The 20,399-nt window shown below is 41.6% G+C and overlaps 1 protein-coding gene across 1 annotated transcript in view; it reads left to right on the forward strand.

Annotated features, from left to right (window-relative positions):
- The window catches only part of LOC143774330 (DENN domain-containing protein 1B-like), a 32,934-nt gene extending 17,036 nt beyond the window's left edge, over positions 1 to 15,898 (forward strand). The window contains exons 8-22 of the mRNA XM_077261799.1: positions 312 to 365; positions 693 to 803; positions 931 to 1,031; positions 1,119 to 1,164; positions 1,249 to 1,350; positions 3,610 to 3,735; positions 4,463 to 4,564; positions 6,912 to 6,999; positions 7,167 to 7,207; positions 9,170 to 9,241; positions 9,322 to 9,378; positions 9,915 to 10,019; positions 10,347 to 10,405; positions 14,463 to 14,655; positions 14,759 to 15,898. Of these exons, the coding sequence (XP_077117914.1) occupies positions 312 to 365; positions 693 to 803; positions 931 to 1,031; positions 1,119 to 1,164; positions 1,249 to 1,350; positions 3,610 to 3,735; positions 4,463 to 4,564; positions 6,912 to 6,999; positions 7,167 to 7,207; positions 9,170 to 9,241; positions 9,322 to 9,378; positions 9,915 to 10,019; positions 10,347 to 10,405; positions 14,463 to 14,655; positions 14,759 to 15,643 (2,142 nt within the window). The 3' untranslated portion in view covers positions 15,644 to 15,898. The remainder of the gene's footprint in view (positions 1 to 311; positions 366 to 692; positions 804 to 930; positions 1,032 to 1,118; positions 1,165 to 1,248; positions 1,351 to 3,609; positions 3,736 to 4,462; positions 4,565 to 6,911; positions 7,000 to 7,166; positions 7,208 to 9,169; positions 9,242 to 9,321; positions 9,379 to 9,914; positions 10,020 to 10,346; positions 10,406 to 14,462; positions 14,656 to 14,758) is intronic.
- Positions 15,899 to 20,399: the final 4,501 nt, after the last annotated feature.

The following is a 20,399-nucleotide window of genomic DNA, read 5'->3' on the forward strand; positions in this document are numbered from 1 at the left end:
AAGGGAAGGAAGAATCGGGAAGGAGGGAGAGACGCAAAGGGAAAAAGGGAGTGGAGGAAGTAAGGTAGGGAAAGAAGAAGTAAGAGAGAGAGGAATGAAAGGAAGGAAAGAGTGAAGGGAAGGGAAGAGAATGAAGGTGGGAAGAGAATCCAAGTTTTATTAACTAAAGTGTCCTAATTTTTGCATTAGAATTTTTGTAGTTCTGCCTTTTTTCTTTTGTATTGTCGGTAGATAGATGTATGAGAAACATGTAAAATCTTAGAGGTTTATCTAAACATAGTCAAAGGATATAACTATCTATCTATCTGCAGCTTTCATATTTTGTTGTTCCTGATCCTACAAAACTTCCATCAATACCAGAAAACGTGAGTTATTTTAGTGTTGTCTTGTCCTGCCCTCCCCGGCCTCCTCGCTCTTTTGTCATTAGATGGGACAATATTTCATAAACTAATGAGAAATATACATATTATTATGTTACCCCAATATTGGAATTTCTTCTGTTATTACAATTATCTGACAGCCTATTTACACAGTTGGGTGTACGTGGGCATCGCTGGAGATATCATTCCCAGGTGACAAGACATCCCTCGTACTGGCAGACTTTTTCCCTTTAATGTGACCCATTACAGAATGAATACGTGATACCGCTTTATGAAATCTTCCATCTTATATCATGTCTGTCCCTTTTCCAGAGAAACCTCACAGAGTTCCTGGTGGCAGTGCAGGTGGACATGATGCTGCAGATGTTCGCCAGCTTGTTGTGTGAGAGACGGATCCTCATCACATCCAGTAAACTCAGTACGGTGAGCATCAGACACCTGTCATGGCCGCCTTTATTGACGCGAGCAGAAATATTATTTTAAATATCTGTTTTTTTTCTTCTTTTTATTGCACATATATTATTGTGGATCCCCCTCCTGTGTGCGGCAGCTCACAGCCTGCGTCCATGCCTCCGCGGGCCTCCTGTATCCCATGTACTGGCAGCACATCTTCATTCCCACCCTGCCGCCTCACCTCCTGGAATACTGTGGGTCTGTCAGCCGTTCGGTACTTTACCCGTCTGTATTGCCAATTACTCGTCTTCCTGAATCTAACCTCATGCCTATGTTTCCCATCAGTGCCCCCATGCCCTTCCTGATCGGGGTCCACAGCAGTTTGATGGAGGTAAGTCATCCTGGTGCCATTAACATTAGTCACAAGTTCCTAAACAAAGATTTTATAATTTTCTTACTGCTTCCTCCACTACAGCAAGTGAACCCTGGAGTTCTGGAAGAGGTGGTAGTGTTTAACATGGACACCAACAACTTGGAGACGCCATTCCAGGACCTGGATAATCTGCCTCCACATGTGGTAAGACACGTATACGGTATGTAGTGCACGTCACAGTATAGCCACACATGCATCAATGTCACCGGCAACAGGAGACCTGGAGAAGAACAGCGAGACACCCCAAAAGGGAACAGGGCAGGTGGTGGCCACAGACCATTTCTCTCTCCTACTACTTCCTGACTGGTTCCTCTCTAGTGTTACCTCTCCCTCAAGTCCTGGTCATTACTGGTAACATGAGGTGGTACCTGCAGCCAATTCAGGTTGTACGGCTCCTCCAAGACAGCACATTCATACGTGCCGTTACAAGAAGGTTTCCATCGTCTCACAGCACAGAGCAGATACCAGGTCACTACATGAGGAGACAATGTTTGCAGGCAGGAACTCTAGCTTTGAGCCAAAGGCCTTGATGATGTAGACAGGAGAATTTGGTCCTCTTGACCTGTATTGCAGGCAGTGATCCCAGAACCAGAGTATACATGTTCATTGATATTAATTGTACATAACAGTGTATTTCTATGTTCCCTGTATACTAGAGGTGATGAAAAAGTCAGATTTTTTCATTGCTATAAAACAGGAGTGGGGAACCTAAGGTCAGCAGGCCTTTTAGGGCCCCTGGGCAGATTACTGGGGACTGCAGTGTTTGGGCTGGTAGCTGTATTTTGGCAGCTGCTAACCCTTTAGTTTCTTCTTACTCAGCACGAGCATGCATTATTCACTACTAAATGCTGAGGTGTGTGAAATGAAGGATTACGTCCTGATACCAGTGCCAATGTCAGAACGTACCTCTTCGGCGGAGTTAGCGTGCAATTTGTACGACCCCCGAAGGATGGCATAAATATCCAAATGGTCCTTGGCAAAATAAAGATTCCCCACCCCTGCTATAAAGCTGCCAGAAATAATAAAAAGCAATTTTAAAAAATTCATTTTTACTTTTTTGTGAGTGTCACCGGATTTTGAGCCCACAGCGCTCAACATTACAGGCAGGAGATAAAGCTACTGAGCCACAGGCTCTGGTGACATCAGTAGGAGAATGTTGTATACATATACAATTATTATTATTAATCGTATGAACATATATTTAAACATCATATAAGAATACATAAGTGATAAACAGTGAGTGAAAAGAACAAAGGAGCAGAAATCAGATACATATATAATAGTCCACACATACAATACAGCAATCAGATTATTTACTGGGATTGGTAAATGGCATAAAAAAATGGCGTCATTGATATTTTTCTCTATTAAATCCATAAAAATGTAATAAAAATATAAAGCTGAGGCCGTGTTCAAGTGCTGTGCTTTTTCTACTGCATTTTTTTCTGAATGTTTTCTGCAGGTGTCCTCACGCTGCAATAAAAATCTTCTCTGATTATTGTGCATTTGCTGTGTTTCTTTTATGCGTTTTCCCCCACATCTGATTATTGTGCATTTGCTGTGTTTCTTTTATGCGTTTTCCCCCACATCTGATTATTGTGCATTTGCTGTGTTTCTTTTATGCGTTTTCCCCCACATCTGATTATTGTGCATTTGCTGTGTTTCTTTTATGCGTTTTCCCCCACATCTGATTATTGTGCATTTGCTGTGTTTCTTTTATGCGTTTTCCCCCATATCTGATTATTGTGCATTTGCTGTGTTTCTTTTATGCGTTTTCCCCCATATTTGTTTTTAATAATACAGAAAAGCTTTGATTCTGCGCTTAAAAATGCAACAGTGTTTTTTTTCTTTTTCCTTGTGTTTTTTTTCAAGTTCCACACAGAAGCCTATAGAGAAAAAAAGCACCAAAACCGCAGAGTACAGCAGCGCCTTTAGACACACAGACTGCAGAGATTTCATGGAATTACATCCACTTTGCTTGGAAATTTAGACCTTATTCACATGTAGCGTAAATTATTAATTTTTTTTTTGCACAAAAATTCTGTTTAACTGCAAAAGCAAAATGGATGTGATTTCATGAGAACTGCGCCCCCTGTGGTCTATAGATGCTGCTGAACTGTGGGGTTTTGGTGCTTTTGTTTCTGCGCCCTGCAGTCCCGGGCGTCTGCTGAATGTCCCTCACTGCCACCGTCCCTCTGACATGTCCTCCTGCTGGGGAAGAAAGACACGGTAAATGGGCGTGGCTTGGGGTGTGGCCATAGGTGTGGTGAAAATGTGCCACGGCACGCTATACGCGCCACATACTTTGTCTGGCGGTATGGAGACGCGTGTGCACCTCTATCGGTAATCCCTTTACCTTACCTTAACGTACGCCATGACAAATCTTTTCTGTGGCCTCTGCAGGTCTCGACGCTGAAGCTTCGTCTGACAGAACAGTCGTCGTTGATGGGTGACGGGGTGTCCCGTGCATTCCTGAGAGCCCAGGCTCTTCTGTTCGGCAGCTACAGGGAGGCGCTCATCTGTACCCCGGTATGTGCCGCCACTGTTCTTACCAGGAATGGACATTTCACCAGTCACACACATAGTGCTGCCATAGTCAGGCTACAGCGGAGGGCATTAAAGGCATACAGGGGTCAGTACATGACCACACTGTGCCCCCTATGCTGTGTGTAAGCCCCCGTGTCAGGCACCATGGGTAACCTCCAACACTAATTGCCACAGCATAAACCTCTGTAATGGGAGGACGGGGACGTGTACCCATCTGTACGCACCATTGGGAGCTGCTGAGCACTTTACTTATTTATCATGTATGTGTATAATGCCGCCACATCATGAATTATTAACACCACCTCCGATCATATCAGGCGTAATCATGGCTTCTTAAAGGCGCAGTAACTCTCGCAGCATATTTCCCAAAATGGAAATATTATGTTATATTTTTGTATGTTTTTTTTAGAATTCTGGTTTCACCATAAATATATAAATACAATAGTCCAAAATGGATTATGGCAATAAACTGTCAGCATTATGTCAGCTTGGTATGACGGTAATATATGGGTACTGCCATCTTGTGTTATGTAAGTACTATATAGTGGTACCAAATGCCCGGCGGTAATATGTGGGTTTTGTTTGGCAGCACTTTCTGCGCACTACTTGGCGGTATTATTTTGACAACATATGGCGGTTTATCTATTTTGGACTTTTCTTGTTTTCCGAATTAATGGCACCATTCGCCATCTATTTGTCTCCCGTTTAGGAGCAGCCAATTTCTTTCTGCCAGGACTCATTTCTGAACCACAAGAGCAGCACCATGCGGACCTTCCTGCAGAACGCCGTGCACCTGCAGCTCTTCTCACAGGTCTGGCGGATGTTACATACATTTACCAAGGCGCCATATTATATTTACCCTGGTGATGATTGCTCATGTGTGAAGTTAACCTACCGATCAATCACACAAGGCTTCTGGCTCTGGACTACATACAACCCCTGACAAAAATTATGGAATCACCGGCCTTGGAGGATTTTCATTCAGTTGTTTAGTTTTGTAGAAAAAAAGCAGATCACAGACATGGCACAAAGCTAAAGTCATTTGAAATGGCAACTTTCTGGCTTTAAGAAACACTAAAAGAAATCAAGAACAAAAAATGTGGTAGTCAGTAGTGGTTACTTTTTTTTAACCAAGCATAGGGGAAAAATGATGGAATCACTCAATTCTGAGGAAAAAAATTATGGAATCACCCTGTAAATTTTCATACCCAAAACTAACACCTGCATCAAATTAGATCTGCTTGTTAGTCTGCATCTAAAAAGGAGTGATCACACCTTGGAGAGCTGTTGCACCAAGTGGACTGACATGAATCATGGCTCCAACACGAGAGATGTCAATTGAAACAAAGGAGAGGATTATCAAACTCTTAAAAGAGGGTAAATCATCACACAATGTTGCAAAAGATGTTGGTTGTTCATAGTCAGCTGTGTCAAAAATCTGGACCAAATACAAACAACATGGTCAGGTTGTTAAAGGCAAACATACTGGTAGACCAACGAAGACATCAAAGCGTCAAGACCAGAAACTTAAAGCAATATGTCTCCAAAACAGGAAATGCACAACAAAACAAATGAGGAACGAATGGGTGGAAACTGGAGTCACCGTGTGTGACCAAACTGTAAGAAACTGCCTAAAGGAAATGGGATTTACATACAGAAAAGCTAAACGAAAGCCATCATTAACACCTAAACAGAAAAAAACAAGGTTACAATGGGCTAAGGAAAAGCAATCGTGGACTGTGGATGACTGGATGAAAGTCATATTCAGTGATGAATCGCGGATCTGCATTGGGCAAGGCGATGATGCTGGAACTTTTGTTTGGTGCCGTTCCAATGAGATTTATAAAGATGACTGCCTGAAGAGAACATGCAAATTTCCACCCACAGTCATTGATGATATGGGGCTGCATGTCAGGTAAAGGCACTGGGGAGATGGCTGTCATTACATCTTCAATAAATGCACAAGTTTATGTTGATATTTTGGACACTTTTCTTATCCCATCAATTGAAAGGATGTTTGGGGATGATGAAATCATTTTTCAAGATGATAATGCATCCTGCCATAGAGCAAAAGCTGTGAAAACATTCCTTGAAAAAAGACACATAAGGTCAATGTCATGGCCGGCAAATAGTCCAGATCCGAATCCAATTGAAAATCTTTGGTGGAAGTTGAAGAAAATGGTCCATGACAAGACTCCAACCTGCAAAGCTGATCTGGCAACACCAATCAGAGAAAGTAGGAGCCAGATTGATGATGAGTCCTGTGTGACACTCATTAAGTCCAGGCCTCAGAGACTGCAAGCTGTTATAAAAGCCAGAGGTGGTGCAACAAAGTACTAGTGATGTGTTGGAGGGTTTGTTTGTTTGTTTTTCATGATTCCATAATTTTTCCCTCATAATTGAGTGATTCCATAATTTCACCCTATGCTTGGTTAAAAAAAGTAATCATTACTGACTACCACATTTTTTGTTCTTGATTTCTTTTAGTGTTTCTTAAAGCCAGAAAGTTGCCATGTGAAATGACTGTAGTTTTGTGCCATGTCTGTGATCTGCTTTTACTCTACAAAATTAAACAACTCAATGAACATCCTCCAAGGCCGGTGATTGCATAAATTTTCCAGGGGTTGTATATCAACCGCTACCTCCCTCAATAATAACCACAAGGAGGGGAATGGTAGCCACCCAGCTGCCTGCTGCTTGCCACCATCTTCTTATTATTGGCTAGCTCTGAATGCTGGGGAGCACCGCTGTCGTGCCAGACTAAAAAAACTACTTTCAGATTCCTGCATTTTTTTTTTGTAAGAGATTGCAAACGTTTCAGGGCTGTTTTTTTATAAGATTAAAATTGAGTTTTTGGATTTTTTACACATTTTTAAAAAAAAGTGCCACAAATCACTGCAAAAATCGCACCAAAATGACATATTATTTTAGCATAACACTTTGGTGTTCATTTTGCTTTTTTTTTTGCACTTTTTTTTTTCAAATATCACTAGCTTTATAATTATTTATTATAGTAGTTATTATTATAATAGTTGGTATTATTATTATTGATATTAATAATAATAATAAGAAGAAGAATGTTTTGGGCATTATTTATAACTACAAACACCCTGAAAATCATATAATGAGAGATTTTCCCTCTAACCTTCTCCTCTCAGTTCATGGACAGTCGACTGGAGAAGTTGAATTCTGGAGAAACATTTACCGACATGTTTGAACAGGAAGTTACAATCTGCGACCGGTCAGGTATTGTAACCTGAAATGTAAAGGTCCCTTTTCTTACCTTAGGAGTCTACGGGCAACATACGATTCTGGCTGGCATCTGTCTGAGCCATCCATCAGAGATACAGGGACACAGCAATCCCTCCTAGAAAAAGATCAATCAGTGTAATCTGTTGTATCTTCATTTCCAGGAGCTTCAAGATCTTATCAGATGTGGCTGGAAAATCTCAAGGTAAAACTAAACATGTCACAGTAATGGCAACGAGATGTGTTACAAGAAAAGCGTGGAATCGGACTTCTAACAAAAATATATCAATGTCAGTTAGTGTGATTACGGCTTGATTAGTGATGAGTATTAAGATGGGTTCCCATTTGTGAAGGCAAAACTACAGGTATCGTTTACAGTAACACAAATATTGGTGCCACATCACACACACAAATAGTGCAGCCATACTTTACACCTATATTATACTGCTATATCCCACATTATTATTATTATACATTTTTATAGCGCCATTTATTCCATGGCGCTTTACATGTGAAAATGGGGCAAATATAGACAAGCACAATAATCATGAGCAAAAACAAGGCACTAACAGGTACAGAGGACCCTCACAGTCTACATAAATAGTATTATTACACTATACACAAAGATAATAATGCTATGACATACACATAAATAGTGCTGCTATACAATACATACAAATAGTGCTGCTATACCATACACATACATAGTAAAGCTATTCCATACATACAAATAGTAAGGCTATATTTTGCGCATAAATAGTAGAGCAATACAATAACACATAAATTGTAGTGTTATATTAGACACATTATTAGACACATATATAGTTTTGCTATACTGTACATATAAATAGTGCTGCTATTCCGGTCACATAAATAGTGCTGCTCTACAATACATACAGTACATACAAGTAGTGCTGCAATATCATACTCATAAATGGTAAAGCTATATGATACACATAAATAGTACTGCTATATTTTACACATTAATAGTACAGCAATACAATAACACATAATTTGTAGTGCTATATTAGACACATCATTAGACACATAAATAGTATTACTACACAAATAGTACTGCCATACCATACACATAAATTATACTAAATAATACACCTATACCACACATAAATAATACTGCTATACCATTCACATATAAGTACACAAATAATACTGCTATAGCATACACATAGTATTACTATATCATACAAATAACACTACTATACCGTTCACATGTAAATACACTATACTTATACCATATACATAAATAACTCTGCTGTACTATACATATAAAAGCCTATACACACATACATTTATTTACACATGTTACACACACATAGTCATATACTTACCTCTCCGGCTGCTGCTATACAATACATTCTTACAAATAGTGCTGCTATACTTTACAAATAAATAGTAACGCTATACCACACACATAAATGGTACTGCTATATTTTACACATAAATGGTACAGCAATATGATAACACATACATTGTATTGCTATATTATACACATAAAATGTACTGCTATGCTGTACACATAAATGGTTCTGTCGTACTGTACATAAATAGTACAGCTATACCATTCACAAATAGTACTGCCATACCATACACATAAATAAGACTCCTACACCTTCACCTTACACATATAATACTTCTATACCATTTAGGCTACGTTCACATTTGCATTGTGCGCCGCAGCGTCGGCGCCGCAACGCACAAAGCAAACAAAAACGCAGCAAAACGCATGCACAACGCTGCGTTTTGCGCCGCATGCGTCCTTTTTTTCATTGATTTTGGACGCAGCAAAAATGCAACTTGCTGCGTCCTCTGCGCCCGGACGCGGGCGCCGCAGTGACGCATGCGGCGCAAAACGCAAGTGCGACGCATGTCCATGCGCCCCCATGTTAAATATAGGGGCGCATGACGCATGCGGCGACGCTGCGGCGCTGACCGCAAATGTGAACGTAGCCTTACATATAAATTCACAAATACTACTGCTATACCTATACCATAAACATAAATAACACTGTTGTACAATACATACATGATTCACCTCCTCACCCACAATTACATTCACATTAATTCCTTTTTATTGTAAATCTCTCCCCGACGTAAATTTCTGGATCATTGAATCGATTTTACCTTCTTTTCTATATTCCCTGCCCAGAAAGGAGGCGGCACATTGATCAATAACATGAAGAATCGCACTCAACCCACCGTCAGGAGCATGCTGAAATACGTAAGCCGCCGGGTCTCGGAGCGCCATGGCTGGTGGCGCCTTTTTTTAAAATCTTGATTATGATTTATTGTGTATTTTAGGCCAAAGGACAAGCCAGGACAGGACTCCAGGGAATGAGGCAGCGCATCAAACACCAGGTGAGCACTTCATTCATCACTTTTCTTTTTTTTTGTTTCGTGGCATTCTTTGTGGGTTTTTTTGCCCCAAATTTTTCCATGAATTTTAATTTGTGAATTTTATACCAAAAAAAAGATGCTCTAAAATATTACAAAATCTGTTTAAGAATTTCAGGACTACATAAAATCACTCCGTGGAGGGAATATGGTAGCACGTGTGAGCACAAATTTGGAGACTTTTTAAAAAGTCGCAATTGATAAATCACCCAAAAATATTACCTCCTCTGCTCTGGTCTTCGGTTCATTCGGCACTGCCGTCTTCGTAAGAGCAATCTCTGGCCTCGGAGTCGGAGAAGAGACGATGGTAGAATCAAAGACCGGGACAGAGGAAAGGTGATGGTGACGGCTGGTGAATAGGAAATAGGAGACAGGTGGCCACCATTTTGTTATATTTGTGCAAATCGACTCCAAACATTTTTGGATTCACCAAAATCCCAAATTTTGGGGAAATTTGGAAGAAATTTGATTTATTATGGATCAATTCTTCTTGACGTCAGGATCATCAGATGCATCGCATAGGTTCGTTCAAAGAGGACGGCTCCCCGACCCTAAACCACGAGAAACTGCAGAATCGGCTGCCCATTACACAGCACTTTGGACAGGTAAGTGGCTGACAGTAGAGGGTAAAGTATAACCTCAGTATGGATCCTGGACTATCAGTATTTCTGGACTATGGGATTCCAGATAAAGGGGATTCTGCTGTGTATGACCGGACTTAGGCCTCATTCAGGTAGCCGTAATGTGGCCACCACATTTTAGGGCCTGCTTGATCGTAGGGATCTATGATGCTGGTAGTTCGGGTTATGGGGCCTGTAGTCAGGTCAGGGCAGCCTCGATCTTCATGTGCTAATATATGGCCTCAATATGGCCGTCCGAATGGGGTTGTACTTTATGTCCCCTCACTATATTTCCTCACATTTTTTTTGCAGTCTCGTCCAAGGAGACCAGGAAAGAAGTTCACAGAAGGAGAAAACTGGGAAAGCCAAACGTGAGCGAATCGTCCTGGAATTTAGTAAACGACACGGTGGATCCATAAGTCATAAATCACACTGAGTGTTATAATCCAGGGCGTGTAATAGTCCAGCAGGGTTGGACTGGCCCACCACAGAAATGGAGAATGCTCCAGTGGGCCCTGGCTTCTCCTTCAGGAGAGTTCATAGTGCAAACCTTATAGTTGCTAGGGGGCTCTTCAGTGAGGGGGAAAGTGGGCCCTCAAAATCAAATCCTCCGGTGGGCCCAATATTTATTTTGGTCACAGTAAAACTCCATTCTGCCGTAGCCAGTTTTTTTTTTTGCGATTTTGTTTTGTTTTCTTGTTGTTGTTTTGTGAGGGACACCATGTATTTTACATATAATGCGCTAAAAATGAAGAAAAAAATCCAAGTGGGGTGTAACTGTGAAAAGACATGGAATTCTGCTATTGTTTTCTTTTTACGGTGTTCATTCCGCGGCAAAAATGAGCTGGTGACACGGCTCTCCAGGTTACTAGAAGAGATGAGCAAATCGACTTGTCTGTTGATAGAGCTGAGTGGAGGCTTGTTTTTTTTTTTTGTGGCAAGGTGACATTTTTATTGATACCAGTTTGTGGTACACATGATGTTTTGATCGCTTTTTAGAACATTTTTTAGGAAGGTGTGGTGACCCAAAAAAACACAATTTTGGAAGTTCAATTTTTTTTCTCTTTATGGTCTTTACTGTCCAGGTTATTCAGTTTTATGTTTTTGATAGATCAGACTTATATATTGCAGTATGTATTGTAGTGTGTAGAGAAAATGACAAGGTGGACTTCACAGGAGAACTAAGACAGAAGCCACACTGCAGAGGGTGGGTGGGTCAATGGGAGCCAGTGATTGATGGTGACATATTAATGGTTAAACAACTTCGGACAGAGAAAGCCCCAGTTGCTGCTGTTAGGCAGGTGATGTCTGTGTAACACAGCTGGCATCTACCCAGTATGGTGCAGACTAAGCTCCTACACCAATGCCATATTGGCAATGGGATAAGTGAAAGTAATTCTCATTATTCACCTAGTTTCAAAAATATTCCCATCTGCAGGCAATTTTGTAAGTCATAGACAGCAGCAGATCCAGGTTTTCCAGCACCCGTGGCCCCCTCGTATACACAGTGTAAGCAGTTATGACTGCTCATATGTGATTTGTATATTTAAAGTCACGTGCAAACAAACTGATCATCATAATTTAATGTTCAGTGAAATACCACAGCCCCTGCTTCATTGAGAGAAGCAGAAAGCGAAGCTAAGCAAGCACATGATGACTGCATGAACTGGCAATCAGAATTCAATCCTGATAGTCAGCATGTTACATACCATTAGGATTGGGCATGCTGTATTCCTTACATTTATACAGTGGGTGCAGAAAGTATTCAGACCCCTTTACATTTTTCACTCTGTTTCATTGCAGCCATTTGGTAAATTCAAAAAAGTTCATTTTTTTCTCATTAATGTACACTCTGCACCCCATCTTGACTGAAAAAAAAACAGAAATGTAGTAATTTTTGCTAATTTATTAAAAAAGAAAAACTGAAATATCACATGGTCATAAGTATTCAACCCCTTTGCTCAGTATTGAGTTGAAGCCCCTTTTGAGCTAGTACAGCCATGAGTCTTCTTGGGAATGATGCAACAAGTTTTTCACCCCTGGATTTTGGGATCCTCGGCCATTCTTCCTTGTAGATCCTCTCCAGTTCCGTTACGTTGGTGGACGCCATTTTCAGGTCTCTCCAGAGATGCTCAATTGGGTTTAGGTCAGGGCTCATGAATGGTCACAAAGTTGTTCTGAAGTCACTCCTTTATTATTTTAGCTGTGTGCTTAGGATGAAAGTCTTGTTGTAAGGTGAACCTTTGGCCAAGTCTGAGGTCCAGAGCACTTTGGAAGAGGTTTTCATCCAGGTTATCTCTGTACTTGGCCGCATTCATGTTTCCTTCAATGACAACCAGTCATCCTGTCCCTGCAGCTGAAAAACACCCCCATATCATGATATTGCCACCACGTTTCACTGTTGGGATAGTATTGGGCAGGTGATGAGCAGTGCCTGGTTTTCTCCACACATACCGCTTAGAATTATCACCAAAAGGTCTATCTTGACCTCATCAGACCAGAGAATCTTATTTCTCATAGTCTGGGATGCCTTCATGTGTTTTTTAGCAAACTTTATGCAGGCTTTCATGTCTTGCACTGAGGAGAGGCTTCTGTTGGGCCACTCTGCCATAAAGGCCTGACTGGTGGAAGGTTACAGTGATAATGGACTTTGTGGAACTTTCTCCCATCTCCCTACTGCATCTCTGGAGCTCAGCTACAGTGATCTTGGGGTTCTTCTTTACCTCTCTCACCAAGGCTCTTCTCCCACGTTGCTCAGTTTGGCTGGACGGCCAGGTCTAGGAAGACTTCTGGTGGTCTGACACTTCTTCCATTTAAGGATTATGGAGGCCACTGTGCTGTTAGGAACCTAAGTACTGCAGCAATTCTGTTGTAACCTTGGCCAGATCTGTGCCTTGCCCCAATTCTGTCTCTGAGCTCCTTGGCCAGTTCCTTTGACCTCATGATTATCTTTTGGTCTGACATGCACTGTGAGCTGTGAGGTCTTATATAGACAGGTGTGCGCCTTTCCAAATCAAGTCCTATCTGTTTAATTAAACACAGCTGGACTCCAATGAATGAGTAGAAGCATCTCAAGGAGGATCACAAGGAAATGGACAGCATGTGACTGAAATATGAGTGTCTGAGAAAATTATCTCAATACTTGTGACCATGTGATATTTCAGTTTTTCTTTTTTAATAAATTTGCAAAAATGTCTACATTTCTGTTTATTTTCAGTCAAGATGGGGTGCAGAGTGTACATTAATGAGAACAAAAATGAACTTTTTTTAATTTACCAAATGACTGCAATGAAACAGAGTGAAAAATTTAAAGGGGTCTGAATACTTTCCGTACCCACTGCATATGGTGATGTATATCTGGGGATGTATTCCTGTACTGATGGTGGTTCTGGTGATGTATTCTTGTGTTATTGGTTTTGATCCTGTACACATATAACAATCCATAACTTGTAAGATTACATGGCCATGTTAATACAGTATTATGCAGTCTGACGAGTTATGGGTTACTAGATTTGTATTTATGTTAGGAGCATTAAATGGGATGTCCAGGTTTGTGATGAAAGTCTGCAGTCACTATACAGTATTGTATAGTACCATCAGTACTAAACTAACTAAAACAACCAACAGTACAAACATACAGCACCAGAACCCCCATCAGTACAGAAATACAGCACAAGAATGAGCATCAATACAGGAATACATCGCTAGAACCCCCATCAGTACATAAACACATCACCATAACCGCCATCAAAATAGAAATACATCACCATAACCACCAATACCACCGAAATATCACCAGAACCACCATCAATACAGAAATACATCACCATAAGCACCATCAGTACAGAAACATATTACCAGAACCACCATTAGTACAGAAATGCATCACCAGAACCAACATCACTACAAAAATACATTATCAGAATCACCATCAGTACAGAAATACATCATCAGAACCAACATCAGCGCAGAAATACATACCGGTAATCGGAATCACCATCAGTACAGAAATTCATCACCAGAACCACCACCAGCTTGACAGCTGGCTTGGAGAATGTTCAAATCCCATTGCAGGCTGCAAAATGCAACCATCTGGGTGACACCTCTGACCGCTGAATTAATCAGCCCGACAGTGTCCCCTTGCCAGCAGCTTGCCCCACCTGCACCCCACTAGATACACCCCTTAGAGGATTGTGAATATTTACTGTCCTTTGAAGTGAATAGGAGCTGTCCTGCAGTACCCGAGAATAGCCCATACATAGTGTATGGAGCAGTACACACTTTGTTTACTTCAGCTCCTGGCAGCCTGCAAACAGTTGCTCTTAGTGGTGTCATGTGTTGCACCCCACAAATTAAATTTTGATGACCTATGCTAAGGACACATCAATCTAAGTAATGTCAACCCCTTTAAATCTAATTTACTCCCAGATATGATGAAGAAGAAAAAGAGGTGGATCCTGGACCTAATGAAGATGACTTCCCTCTTCTGGAGGAAGGGATGGATCTGCTGAATGAAATTTTTGAAACGTTAAATACCAGAGCTCCAGATGATGGGCGGGCGTTATATGGGGCACACAGCTTGGACTGTTTCAATCTAGATGACAGTCGATATTTCACGCGGGTGAGTTAGTAATGTTACGAGTATATACAATAGTAAAGGTGAACCTCAATAATTTACGTCCTGAGATACAAGTAATGACACACGTGATTTTTCTGCCCCGTAGTTCCAGTCTTTGTGTGTACCTAGTGATGAGAACCTCCAGCTGAGTCTGAGTCAGCCTAGAAGTTCCAATCTGTGGTATCTACAGGAAGTAGATGAGGGATCGGTAGACTTCAAAGAATCTGAGGTTCCTTCACCAACATCTGAGAGCATAACCAATATCTCAAAGACCATGGAAGTCACATCTCCGATTCAAGAAGCCACTCCAGGATCAACGAATGATGCGGAATTGTCCTCAATATCAACAACTGTCCACAATCCTGAGGTGACTTCTACCATTTCTGAGAGCACTGCAGAGTCTTCAGAAGTTACACCATCAGTTCCGCAGGGTAGTTTGGTCAAATCAGAGCAAGAAGTGATTTCTCCAGCTACAGAGTCGGACTACATCTTAAATGAAGAGCCCAAAGAGCAGAAAGATGTGTTACTTGTAGAGCCATGTAAGACCATTCAGGTAACAAGCGTTGGAACCAGCCCATGTAGGACTCCCCTCATTGTATCTGGACCAAGTGTCCGCTCAACCATCTCGCGTTTTCAGGCTTGTCCCATTGACCCAAGGTTGGTATGGAGTGGGACTAAGAAGGAATCAGTGGAGGTCCAAAGAGTAGGTGGTCATGCTTGGTCAATTAACACAAGACCCATCTCCCAAGTTTACTGTAGTCCAAAACCATGCATTTCCACCTATAATATCCGCCCTGTTTTCCAAAGGACTCAGAGCACGCCAAAGCTAACTGTACCCAACAGCCCCACATCAAACATCCCAAAACCCATGCCTCAATTACACAGCGAGGCGGGAGAGGAACCAACAAGCAAAGTTCTGCCTCCACAACCCATCGACTTGAGCGTGTCTTGCCCAAAAGTTTCAGAGTTGAAGAAAAAGTTTGAAACTTAAAGCGGCTCTGTCAGAAGGACGACGAATATTCACTGTGAAGCAATCTAACGATCTGCTGGTAGCCACGAGTCCGGTTTCACTTACACGGAGCTGAGCTGTAATACCAGACACAACCCAATGACAGGTGTGGCACAGTTTCACAAAGAAAGCAGCCATGTTTTTTCAAATTGCGTGAATTTTACCAAAGACTTGTTCAGGAAGTCACACCTGAGGTGAATTTTTAATAAAATTTTGTAACGAGAAGTAAAAAAAAAATGTTTGTTGTGTACATTATTCAGAGATTGGAAGATGATGATTAAAAGGCTAATGACCTTGATTAAGAAACATCCAAATGTGATAATCTTGGCCTAAAAGTCTAATGGGAAGACTGGAAAAAAGAGGCTCTAATAGATAGACCGGACTTGATGCCCAAAGCAACCAATGTTCTGGAAAAATGAATGCTATGATTTGGTTGCTATGAGCAACGAGGCCTACGTAGGCGAGGAAAGCCATTTTCTGGAATCTTAAGTATATCTTTATGCAGAGTAAACAATTTTTTTGAGAAATAAAGACAAAGTAAAGATTAGAGGCCGCACATTTCATGTCAGGACTCCCAGTAATGGCCAATTTCCAACTTCAGAGAAGTCAGCCTGGGAGAGCCCTCCATGCGGTGACACCTGAGCAGATTGCTACGGTAAAATGGGGGTGGCTTTTAAGCGCTGTGGCTTCAATAAAGGGGTGCGGTTAGCAAGTAGCGGGAGGCGTTACTACTTTGGCTGTTGTGCCACTATAGGAAGAGCATGGAAAGTGGAGGAAAAAAATGAAATAAAACAGAGTTGTGTTTGGTCCCATGGTCATAAGCAGTGGCGGTCTTTTTACGAAGGTTTTGGCAGTGTCTAGGAGATGTCTCCTGAGAGTCCAGGAGGTCTCACATTTTCCCGGGAGAGAGCTAGAAATATGTACAGGAGGTACAATACAGATGCCTAAAAAATTAAAGTTTTCAGACATGGATAGGTCTTGATTCCTGTAGATGTAAGAACAAGAACATTTGGTGATTTTTTTTTTTTTTTTTTTTTTTTTTTATAGGCAATTACATTAACCCCTTTCCGCCATGGTTATTTTATGTTTTTGTTTTTTTCCTTCCCTTATTCCAAGAGCCGTACATTTTTTTCTTATTCTTCCGTCGATATAGCCATATGTCGGCTTCACTTTTTTGCAGGAACAAGGAGTTGTGTTCTTGAATGACACCGTTCATTTTATCATGAGATGCACTGGAAAACAGGAAAAAAAATTCCAAGTGTGGTGAAATTGCCAAAAAAAAAAGTGCCATTCCACAATAGTTTTTCTTTTTTTTTTTTTTAACCAGGTTCATTGTATGGTAAAAATGACCTGGCAAGAATAGGATTATCTAGGTCAGTACAATTATGCAGATACCAAATATGTATAGTGTTTTGTTTTTTTTTATTATTTAAGTGGCGGAAAAAATATCAGAAATTTGTTAAATATACATATATATATTGTTTAGCAAGAGAAACACATCAGCGGCACTGACCCACCATCCGACATCAACCGGTTATTCTTTGCGGAGGTAGCGGACGAGCTCTGTGCTGCAGCGTATCATACAGGCTTGGGGTGCTCCTTCATGGAAATACAGTCCTTAGTTCATATAAAGTTTTCAAGAAAGAAATGATGCGGGCACTCACCGGTCTTCAGTAAAAAAATTCCTTTATTACAAACGAAACATCCAGAAAAGTGGTTGCGGCCGGGGGAGGAAAAGCTCGTGTGAGCGGGGGAGGACTACGGCCGTTTCGCGCTTCAGCTGCGCTTCTACGGGTCAAATTGTGTTCGGGAACCTCCAGCGGATATAGTGCATCAATCGGGCACACCCCGCCGCTCGTCCCCTCCCACAACTCCAAAGATACAAAAAGCACATTTAAAAACATTTTTTTTAAAAACAAATACAAAGGACAGAAGAGTATATATGAATAATATGGCATGTTTCATCACATAAGAGAAAAACCTGCAACAGTATCACATTCGAAAATACCGCTTTCTCACTGGACATGCGCACTTGCAATGTACGGCAGGGTATTGCTGCGCCACCTAGAGGAATATGGACATATCCACTCTATCGTTAAAGCCAAGCGGACCCATGGCATTACTGCGCAGGATCCACCTGGCCTCACACCTTAAGAGCAGGGTATCCAAATCCCCACCTTGGGTCGGCAGAGTAACCCTTTCCAGACCTGCAAAGGTAAGACTCCGTAACACCACCATGTTTCTCTCTTAAGTGAGTAATAAAACGTGGGACCCCTTTCCCAGATGACACGGATCTAACATGCTCTCGGAAACGTATATACAACGGACGAATAGTTTTTCCAATATAGAAACGTTTGCAGGGACAAAATATAACGTAAACGACATGGTCGGTTTTACAGGTGATCAGTTCATTAACCATATGCGACAAAGCTCCTATCTGGAGCACACGGCCCGTAAGATGCTGATGACAGCACGAGCAATGGCCACACTTGAAGTTCCCCTTCGGGGACATCTTTTGTAGCCAATTACTATTAGGGTTATTCACCCGATTCCTGACCAATTTATCTCGTAATCTGGCACTTCTCCTGTTGGCTATCAGGGGGCCTCTCGCTGCCACTTCTGCCAACTCTTTGTCTCTTTCCAAGAGGTGCCAGTTCTTTTTTATAGCCAGTCTAATTTGCTGATCCATACTACCGTATTTAAAGCAGAAATTGAATCTCCTGCCCATCCCTTGTTTCCGACCTAGCGTTTGTTTGGCTGAATCTATTACCCTCTCATTTTTAACTCTATCTAAGGTTACTGACAGCATATCCTTTGGAGTTGTGGGAGGGGACGAGCGGCGGGGTGTGCCCGATTGATGCACTATATCCGCTGGAGGTTCCCGAACACAATTTGACCCGTAGAAGCGCAGCTGAAGCGCAAAACGGCCGTAGTCCTCCCCCGCTCACACGAGCTTTTCCTCCCCCGGCCGCAACCACTTTTCTGGATGTTTCGTTTGTAATAAAGGAATTTTTTTACTGAAGACCGGTGAGTGCCCGCATCATTTCTTTCTTGAAAACTTTATATGAACTAAGGACTGTATTTCCATGAAGCACCCTTGCACCCCAAGTCTGTATGATATGTTGCAGCACAGAGCTCGTCCGCTACCTCCGCAAAGAATAACCGGTTGATGTCGGATGGTGGGTCAGTGCCGCTGATGTGTTTCTCTTGCTAAACAGTTGTTGAACTTTACTTATTTTTTAAGCTGAGCACACCCAAGCATAACCGATTTTTTAGGTCGTTTTTGTGGATTTGTATATGGTATGGAGCAGATGGAGCTCACAGCTGCAGCTCCCAGAATGGGATTACAAGCCGGCCGGGTGGATGTGGACACCTATTTTAAAGAGTGTGAGCAGGTGGATGAGATACGTTCTTTAAGCACCAAGGCTTTGGAGTATAAGATGACTAATTTGGCTGAGAGAGAAGTAAAATTATTTTGGACCAATAAATCTTTAAAGTCCTATTGTGATAGCGGGAGGGTCCCGCGAGGACTAAGGGTCTGGAAACAGATCTCTCAGCATAATGAAAATATGGAGTTTCGCACAGAGTGGGAAAACATAATGTTGAAATGCTCCCGAGAATTGTTGGCATTGGTTTTGAAAACTAACCTGCACAATTACGAGACTGTAAGTACGGAGTTAAATAAAGCACAAGATGAATTGAAAACCAGACTCACGGAAAATCAGTGGGGAGTTTGCCATAAGAAATTAGAAAGCAAACTTATACCAATCCAGGCCAACATTAAACAAAGAAAAAGAGATAAATATATACGTGACAAGGCTGATTTTGATACTGGCCGTGTGTTTTCTTGGAATACTCTCAGTGGGAATAATGGCAGGAACAGGAACACCATGCATTGGAAAAAGAAATCTGGCCCGAATGGCAGGTATCGCCATAGGGACTATCTCACCACTGAATCTGAGTCGAGTCTCAGTGATAGTGCCTGTACGGCAGTTGGCTCCTTGGATATGTTGCCCATAATTGACACAGAAGCTGCAGGGGCATCCACCCCTTTAGGAGAAAGACCCGGAGGGGCGGAAGAAAAAGACAACGGAGGAGAACAAAGGAAGCAGCGGAAACGGAGGCATGTCGCTTGGACAAGGAAATATTAGTTGTCCCACCAGAGGAGGTGGTTATCAATTTGACTGATCATGTATTAACTCCCGATCATTTGACTCTATTATCAAAAGGTTTGAATTACAGTGTCCCAGAAGAATTTGATTTTACCGAATTTCGGATTGACCTCTTTAAATCTGTCAGAAAAATCCATTTATTTAAAAATTTCGTTAATAAAAGTGTTACTGACAATGTATTGGAAGGAGAGAGTCCGTGCAGAATTGGCCCTTTAGGTTTCATGGCGGGTACAGGAGCCCTAGCTGATGTGAGGGAGGATGCTGAATTAGTGTTAGGGTTGACGGAGGAACCAAATGAGGGTCGTGTTAAGGAGGTCGTAGAGGTAGTACCCTTTAGAGGAGGAGTTCCATCTAAATTCATGCCTGTGGTGTCCCCGGGTAACATGATCGATTTGTTTGAGGCGCAGGTTTTAAAGGACGTCGAGGCGTTATTATACCATAAAGCTACCAATAACATCACAAAAAGAGAGGAAAAGGCACTGCAGGAAATTAGATCGTGGGAAGATACTGTAGTTAGGGCAGCTGATAAGGGAGGGAAGATTGTGCTACTCCCTAAAGAATATTAT

The sequence above is a fragment of the Ranitomeya variabilis genome, chromosome 5 (assembly GCF_051348905.1).
Source record: "Ranitomeya variabilis isolate aRanVar5 chromosome 5, aRanVar5.hap1, whole genome shotgun sequence".
Classification (NCBI taxonomy): Eukaryota; Metazoa; Chordata; class Amphibia; order Anura; family Dendrobatidae; genus Ranitomeya; species Ranitomeya variabilis.